The sequence below is a fragment of the Octopus bimaculoides genome, chromosome 2, assembly GCF_001194135.2.
Source record: "Octopus bimaculoides isolate UCB-OBI-ISO-001 chromosome 2, ASM119413v2, whole genome shotgun sequence".
Taxonomy (NCBI): Eukaryota; Metazoa; Mollusca; class Cephalopoda; order Octopoda; family Octopodidae; genus Octopus; species Octopus bimaculoides.
In genome coordinates this window covers 44,369,419-44,379,180 of record NC_068982.1, presented here as the reverse complement: position 1 = coordinate 44,379,180, position 9,762 = coordinate 44,369,419, and the positions used below count along the sequence as shown (strand labels likewise).

The 9,762-nt window shown below is 36.1% G+C and overlaps 1 protein-coding gene across 1 annotated transcript in view; it reads left to right on the top strand.

Moving 5' to 3' along the window:
• Positions 1-9,762, top strand: part of LOC106879406 (uncharacterized) — a 109,772-nt gene that overhangs the window by 88,393 nt on the left and 11,617 nt on the right. Inside the window, exon 3 of the mRNA XM_052965843.1 lies at positions 6,498-6,670. Coding sequence (XP_052821803.1) covers positions 6,498-6,670 — 173 coding nt within the window. The remainder of the gene's footprint in view (positions 1-6,497; positions 6,671-9,762) is intronic.

Below are 9,762 nucleotides of genomic sequence, written 5' to 3'. Positions count from 1 at the left end.
ATATATATATATATATATATATATATATATACACACATACTTACATATACTTATGTATACATATACATAATATATATACATATATATATGTATGTACGTATGTGTGTATATATATATATATATATATATATATATACACACATATATATGTATATATGTATGTATATATATATGAATGTATGCATGCATGTTTATACATACATACATATGCATAAACATATATATATGAGTATGTATGCGCGTATGTGTGCGTGTGTTTGCATGTATATAAGTATGTATATGTAAGACAGTCCGACGAAAGCTAAATAGCCGGAACTTGATTGTATCTGCAAGCCTTTTCCTTGTAAAAATATATATGCGTGTCTAACGCGGGGATGTATGTTTATGTGTGTACGAGATAGATAGGTAGGTAGATAGAGAAGGAGAGAAAGGGAGAGAAAGAATGAGAAAGAAAGGAGAGAGAGTCAGACAGATAGACAGACTGACATACAGATGGACGGGATGTAAATGTGTGTTTTAGAAAGCTATGGCTGTACGTTGTAGAATACCTGATGTCTGCTTTAACATACTCTGGCATTCTAATAAAGTGTTGAGAATGTATTATTTTCGTTTCGATATTGTGTTCCAAACCATTTCATCAATTTTATAGACATTATAAAAAAAAAAAAAAAAATTTGAAGATCGATAACCGAAAGCGTCTCATTAGAAAAATCGATAACGTATATTTTTCCCATCGCAGCATATCATAAATCTATTTTAAACAACGACAATAACAATGCTGTCGACAACGGCGACGATGACACCAACAATAGCAACTACAATTACATCACTACGTGACTATTTCTACCCCCACTAGATGTCAAATAGAAGCAACACACCTACGAAATTGAAAGTTCAAATAATTAACATAGGAATAAAGAAGTATTACTACAGTGAAATTATGTCGTTGCCTTTTAGACAGAAACTTCAATTTATACTCATACGACAAGGATAGCTGATGTAATTCGTTGCCTGGTTTTTAACGCCCTCATCATAGGGTAACACCAGCTCTCAGCAGGTTAGATATTAAGGGTCTCCATTCGATTTTTTTCTCTCTCATTCTAACACATTCACCTTGTAATATTTTTGTCCTGCCCCAAGGGCGGCGAGCTGACAGAATCGTTAGCTCGCCGTGCAAAATGCTAAGCGGCATTTCATCCGTCTTTATGTTCTGAGTTCAAATTCCGCCGAGGTATACTTTGCCTTTCATCCCTTTCGGGGCAGATAAAATAAGTACCAAAAGGCACTGGAGTCGATATAATCGACTTACTCCATTCTCCGAAATTACTGGCCTTCTGCCAACATTTGAAACCAATATTTTGGTCCTATTCTTGATGTTATCAAACCAGTTTGCTTTAGTTCTCCCTCTCAAGCATTTGCCATTTATCTTTCCTTCTAGTAAAAGTCTTTGTATAGCCTGTGCTCTACGTGATGAGAAAAAGCCTCCTAGTTAATGGTGGTAGCTGATTTCCTGTTGCGTTGTTTTTAGCCATTTGGAGATGAGAAAGAGAACGACAGCGTTCAAAGAGCGAGGATTATGGGTCTGGGAGAAGACGAACTTTTGCAGACAGTTCAGCCACTAGCTTTTGAGCGAATTTTTTCTTCCTCTATGCTAATATCTGCGTGCAAAAATTGTGGAAGCCATGAAGAGTTTTGTGTATTGGGGTAACATTGGCAATGATGGCTTCAGTGAGAGATGGGAGAGATATTCTCGACGCAACTGTTGGTAGTGGGAGAAGTTTTGTGAATGTCTGAAACAGCTGAATTAAAAACAGAAACAGTGAAATGAGAAAGAGAGTGCTTGAGCCAAATTAATTGGATATTGTTAACATCGAAAGGGACAGTTTGGAGCAGTGTGGTAAAGTCGATTCCATGTAGGCACAGGCACCACTTTTGGAGTATAGTATGTACAAAATACAGATGGCATTGTTAGGTTATAGCTAGGATACAAGAAATTTTTGTATGAAGCAAATAATATGTGGTTACTGTATTTCTAGGAAGTGATGGATAGTTACTAAGGTTGAAAAGAAGATCACAGATATTAGCGTAGACGAAGAGGAATTCTCTCAAAAATTTTCTTTCCAAATTGCGCAAGATCTTTTTCATTGTAAGGGCACAGTTTGTATAGAGATTGGGGAAATACTAGATGGAAAATGAGGGGTAGGGGGAGATAAGTGGAGAGAGAGGGAGAGAAAGAGAAAAACGGGTTTAAAATGTGATGTATAATAAGAGCTGGATTTAGATCTATAATTTAGGGTTGGAATCGTAGTAAACAGGCCATCAACAGCTGTCTAACGTAGGAGGAAATAGTTGAGAAAGCTAAAAGAAAGCTTACTTCATAATAATTGAACTACTGAAATTAAGAGAGAGGAGAATTCTTAAAGACAGAACTGAACTGGTGCAAATATTAGCGAGTAAAAATCATGGCTACAGAAGTGATCACAGATTTAACAAAATGATTAACATTCAAGTAAGCAAAGATGTAGAAACAAAATAATTTCTTAAATAGAAAAAGAAGCCATCATTATTAGAATAGCAATTGATTAAGTAGAAAAAGAAAACAAAGAAACCTTGATAGTAAAACAAGTGAAATACTATGCAGATCCTCAGTAGTATAGTGAAGACACAGGTTGGTGTGAATATTTACTTGTGAAATTTTTGAAAGCAGAAGTAAACTCAGATTTAGAAAAAAAGATTCCCAATAGATTTAACAAAGTTTTTTTTTTCCTAAAGACACCCACCCTCTCCGAAGTTTCTTATTGCATGCACCAACAACATTGGCATCACCAGCAATACCCAAATAAATGTGCTTTCTACATGGTCTCTCTAACTGGTAGACAGTAATGTTCTTAATCATAGGTCTGCTCAATCAAAAATCGTACGTCTGTCCTACTCAAGCAAACATGATCAACGACATAACTGTTATGACCACTCGTCTTTCTATTATCAAGCATATTTTGGATAACATTCTTTAAGACAATAAGCTGTGATTTGATGGAGATTTAGTTGCTATTTTTAGTAGATCGACAAACCACGCAAAGGATCATTCATTTGTTCGTCCCTATAGTTGTAAATGGGTTCGGTAACATTAGGAAATACAATAAGTCGGATACAAAATATGGCTGGAACGGTTAATGAAGACAGTCGTGTTTTGAATAAGAATGCATGAACGGAGTGGTGTTCGTCGAAATGAAGAACAGCATAAAGGGATTGGTTCATGATTTCAGTAGGGAGTCAATGTGTAATAATATAAAAGAGCAGTTAAAGATATCAGTTTTAATTAATGACTGGGTGCGATTGTCACGTTTAATATTGGCTTCAAATTTTGGCACAAGGCCAGCAATTTCGGGGGTGGAAGTAAATCGATTACATCGACCCCAGTACCCAACTGGTACTTATGTTCTCGACCACGAAAGGATGAAAGGCAAAGTCGACTCCCAGCGGAATTCGAACTTAGCGGCATTTTGTCCGGCTTTATATACTGAGTTCGAATTTCGCTGAGGTCGACTTTGCTTTTAATCGTTTCGGGGTCGATAAAATAAGTACCACTTTTGCACTGAGGTCGATATAATCAATTTAACCCCTTCTCTAGAATTGTTGGCCTTGTGCCAAAATTTGAAACCAATATAAAAATACCAGTGGATAAGGAGGAAGAACATAATGAAATGACGTAGTCACAAGATGGATCCTTTGTTATTTTCTTTTATTTGTCGACTGGTTTCAGTGATTTAGCTACGACCTTGCTGGAGCACACTGCCTTCAAGGATTTTAATCTTCATTACCCGTTCCAGACATATTTTTCTACATGGCCTATTTATTTTCTAATGTTACCGAACCCATCTACAAGCTAATAAGGACGAGCAAATGAATGAACCTCTATGTGGCTTCTCAATCTGCTAGAAATAACAATCAAATCTTCCTCGAATCACAGCCTGTTGTCTTAAAGAATGTTGTCCAAAATATATTTATTTCTTTATTGCCCACAGGGGGCTAAACATAGAGGAGACGAACAAGGACAGGCAAAGGAATTAAGTCGATTACATCGACTCCAGTGCGTAACTGGTACTTATTTCATCGACCCTGAAAGGATGAATGACAAGTCGACCTCGGCGGAATTTGAACTCAGAACGTAACGGCAGACGAAATACCGCTAAGCATTTCGCCCGTCGTGCTAACGTTTCTGCCAGCTCACCGCCTTTGTCCAAAATATATTTCACAATTGATTATTCAATACTTTGAGATTTATTTTACTGATCTTGTAAAGTACTGCAAAGTCATCCTGAACGTAAAGGGACATACTCAGTTACTACAAGGTACTTTCACTCAACCTCCTACTGGTTCTGCCATCCTTCACTAATATCACACGTTTGTTTATATGTACATACACTTACGTGTGGAGGTGCAATGGCCCAGTGGTTAGAGAAGCGGACTCGCGGTCACAGGATCGTGGTTTCGATTCCCAGACCCGGCGTTGTGAGTGTTTATTGAGAGAAAACACCTAAAAGCTCCACGAGGCTCCAGCAGGGGATGGTGGCGAACCCTGCTATATTCTTTCACCACAACTTTCTCTCACTCTTACTTCCTGTTTCTGTTGTGCCTGTAATTCAAAGGGTCAACCTTGTCACACTGTGTCACGCTGAATATCTCCGAGAACTACGTTAACGGTACACGTGTCTGTGGAGTGCTCAGCTGCTTGCACGTTAATTTCACGAGCCAGCTGTTCTGTTGATCGGATCAATTGGAACCCTCGACGTCGTAATGACGGAGTGCCAACAACAACATACACTTACGTGCAACGGACTTTCGCGCACATTCTAACGACCAAATTTTCCTCACAAGGCTTTAGTTAATCCAAGGCTACTACAGTATAAAGCCTTTGCCAAAAGTACCGTACAGTAAGTCGAACCCCAAACCAAGTGATTGTGAACCGAACTTCTTAACCGCACGGCCATGTCTGTGCTGATTTAGCTGTTTGCTAATATACTTTTGTTGAATGGCATGTCAGGCATTATGAAAAGGAATGGTTTTGTAATAGATGTTGAGCTATGTGGCTCTTGTTGGTTGATCGATTAAGTATTTATAGTTACATAATAGAATTCTGCAAACAGTCTCTCGAGATGGAGAGGAGAATCTCGCTATTATGTTATGAAAAACATAAACTTTCTAAAAGATCATCTCGTTGAGAGGAGACACTCAACAGTCGATAAAAAGTTACAAGAAAGAGCAAAATATAGAAATGCCATGATATGATTTTCATTATGGAAGTCGTTCGTCCTCCTCCTCATCATCATCATCGTCGTCGTCGTCGTCGACGAAAGTTTTTAAACTTTTTTTTAATATAGTGCATAACGTCTCTTCCCCTTATTTTATAACTTCGTTGTGTTTATCCTCAGATAATTTCAGACACCTTTGAATATGTTCTTTTTTAATTTTATGAATTAATGGGCCTTTTATGATTTATGAAAATGAAAAAATTATTGTTGTTGTTGTTGCTATTATTGTTGTTATAGTTATTATTATTATTATTATTATCATCGTCATCATTATTATTATTATTATTATTATTATTATTATTATTATTATTATTATTATTATTATTATTATTGTTATTATCATTATTATTATTATTATTAATATTCATCAAGGTGGTGAGCTGGCAGAATCGTCAGCACACCGGGGAAAATGCATAGCGGCATTTCGTCCGTCTTTACGTTCTGAGTTCGAATTCCGCCGGGGTCGACTTCGCCTTTCATCCTTTCGTGGTCGTTAAATCGTTAAAATAAGTACCAGTTGAGTACTGGGGTCGATGTAATTGACTATCCCCCTCCTCCCAACATTTCAGGGCTTGTACTATTAGTAGAAAGGATTATTATTATTATTATTATTATTATTATTATTATCATCATCATCATTATTATTATTATCATTAAGGCGTCGAGTTGGTAGAATCATTAGAACGCTGGGCAAAATGCTTAGCGGCATTTCATCCGTCTCTACGTTCTGAGTTCAAGTTTCGTCGCGGTCGATTTTACTTTTCATTCGTTCGGGATCATTAAAATAAGTACCAGTTGAGTACTGGGGTTGATGTAATCGAATTACCCCATCTTCCGAGCGTGCTGGCTTCGTGCCAAAATTTGAAATCATCGTTGTTATTGTTATCATCATCATTATTATTATCATTAGGGCGGCGAGCTGGCAGAATCGTTTGCACACCGGGCAAATGCTTAGTATTTCATCTGCCGCTACGTTCTGAGTTCTATTTCCGCCGGTCGACTTTTCCTTTCATCCTTTCGGGGTCGATAAATTTTAGTACTGGGGTCGATGTAATCGACTTTGCCTCTTCCCTGAAATTGCTGGCCTTGTGCCAAAATTTGAAAACATTATTATTATTATTGTTATTATTGTTGTTGTTGTTGTTATTATTATTATTATCATTATTATTATTATCATTTAACTAGTTGCGTATTTAATTGCAACGGTCAGTTGTCAATAAGAAATGACTGGTCTCTCGGAGTATCTATATCCCTTGCACCCGGCCAGAATATATCGTTGGCTTCGTTTTTCTGGGAACTTTATCGATATGTACACGGAAGTTATGAACCAGTAGAAGATTGGGAAGACTGGACAGCAGGTAAGCAACATTAAACTAGTTATTGATATCAATGTTTCTTTCCAATTTCTTCTGAGTCACTTTATTTAGCTCTTCATGGTAGTATATTTATGAACCATTTAAAGTGTTTTGTGTCTTTTGCGTATTCCTTTCCTTTATTTGTATCTTCTCACTGACATGAATATACCAAGCAGTAATGAGAGCATGAGGAACCACGGCTAAATTCGCTAACTTGTAATATTTTGCAATAAAACATTATTGATTGCAAACCGTGCAGTTTTTTTGGGGCAATATATTAAATCTTTTCAGCTTTATGTCTGTCTTTCTTGTAATAAAAGCCATCAAATGCCCCTAATCTAAGACATCTGTTGAGAGGAAAAGAAAAACGAAGTAAAGAAATCTAGTCTATATGAAATTATTGTCCACATAAATGAGATGATGATGTCACCAAACGCACTGTGCATATAAATATTCACATGCACACACGTAAACAAGCTCACATATAGACATAGATACATTTTATTTTTCAATGTTTTTAGCTGCAGGGAGGAAGGTTAGCACTTATAATGAGTTTTTGAATGACCTCCGTGGGTGAGGAGGAGAGGGGAATACTGTCCAAAAAAACTAAAATTCTAGAGTTGACTTAATATGAAGTATGACATCAAAGTATTAAGTTGTCATTAGACCAGAGACATGCTCCGAATGCTTGCCTCAGAGTAGGAGGAAGTACTTCCTCTACAGACTGCCTAGAATCATGTGGTGCGTTAAACCTAGAGACAAATTTAGTCTTTCGCTCTTGAGCATGTACAGTCGATCCATCTAGTTTGTTTTTAAATAGTATTCAGGTAAACAAAGTTATCTACTTAATATTCCCAGCACAATCCAACTATTTACTCACATATCTTTGCTTCTATCTAAATCTATAACACAATGGCGACTTCAGTTTTCCTTTTATTTATTTTTTTTTTTCAGGTTAAGTATATTAGTCAAATTAGTGTCTCTTGAGTTTTTTAAATAGATAATAATCGTAATATGAGATCTTTCATTTAAACAATTAGTAATTTACACTTAATAATTGCTTTAATTAAACACTTTCTTAATATTTATTAATCTTATCTTTTCTGCTTTGGCTGCTGCCGTTAACTACGCTGTTATCTTCACTGTGTTTCATCTTGTTATCACCTCCAGACCAATCAACTACTTTCACATTTTTTCAGGCTATTTAACTCGTTAACAAAATAACAAAACAAAGAATATGATCTTCGTCGGTTTCCATGATGAGTTTTCAATTGCTCGATCAACTGTACTATCGTTTCTTTCAATTTGCGTGCTAGTGGCCGAATATTCCTCAGTCAAGTGTATCCTTAATGTAATTCTCGGACAGATTTACTGTAACAATGTTAGACCTTTAGAATTCCAGCTACCATCCATACTATATCTCATCACTTTCAATCACAAGGTTTGGAGCGTGCTGAAGCTATGCTAAAACACACTCGTCTAAAATACCACGCAGTAGAACCGAACGAACTCTGGGGCCTCGTTTTTGTGAAACAAACTTCATAACAATCAGCTATGATGTGATCTGTTTAATATAACAGTTATTCGATATAATCAGTTTATTCAAAGTCTGGTCGTAAGTCATAAACTATTGAGAATTTACGACTAAAATGTAATTCGATTATTGTTCCAAACTCTCAAAAGACTTAGATGGTTACATTACTTGATCGTACGCTTAACACCTGCATGCATGCATACATACATACGTTCACACCCACGCACGTACATACGCATGCACGTATGCATGAATATGTGTATGTATATGTATATTACAGTGGATGCAAACACACGACGCAGTTATCCCAAAAATGATGATGAAACGAAGAATAACTGGATGACACACGCACACGCTCACACACACACACACAAATATATATATATATATATATATATATATATATATATATATATATATATATATATATATATATATATACATTGTATATACATACATACATACGTACACACATATACATACAAACATACATACATACATACATACACGCATACATATATACATGCGCATATATATGTATTATTGAATGGGAGAGCAGCGCATGCCATCAAAGTGACACTAGTCTACCAATATATAAAGGTCAATATACCCATAATGACTACCTATTTGATGAGGGTACGACAGGCACGTGCATCGACACCATATGTGTGCAATTTGGGGACCTCATATCAAAATAAACAACTCATGAGCTTGCAGGTGCCAGTTAGAATTTTCTTCGGGTCGAGTAGCCCATCCTGCTTAGAAGATCCAAGAACAAGGGTTTTTTAATGATGATGAACGAAACATTCCTGTTTCCAGAGATGAATTATTCAAATTCCAAAGAATCCCTCTCAACATATGACTGTGATGCTCAGTTAGAGAGCCATTGCCTGGTACTGCACCAAGGCATATATGATTGTACTGCTGCATGATAAATTAATAGTAAAGTGTGCAGTAACATACTTAAACGAAGTGTTTTTAATTAATTAAAAACTACGTTTTAGTAATGAGAAGAATATTATTCAAATGAGTAATTTATTTAAAGAAAAAAACAAGATAACACAAATTTCATTAATTTTAATTTAAAAAAACCTCTAGGTTCCCCATTATTTTATTTTGAGCAGAATTTATTATTCAAATAAACAGTTTCTTTTCTCGTCATTCAGATTGTAAATTTAATTGAGAGTTCTTAGCACACTAGTCTGTTAGCACCCAATTTTCTATTATTTTTCTGCAACAAGCGTCCCTCAGAATTACTCATCTTCAGTCATTCTAGTATTGGTGCAACTGTGCGTGTACACTTCTCAAGAAGAGTGGTATCCGTGACTTCGAAGTTTCAGCCTGTGATAAAAAAAAAAAAAAGCGTAGTAAATGATCCTCAACTTGTTCCATTTGCCAAAAGGTCTGCAAAAGCACCAACAGGCCTCGATAGACACATCCGTGTCCATTGAAAGTAATTACCGCTTTCTTTTACTGAACCCTCAGCTGTCGTTCGCGATGAGAAAATCCATCATATTCATACATACATACATACATACATACATATATATATATATATATA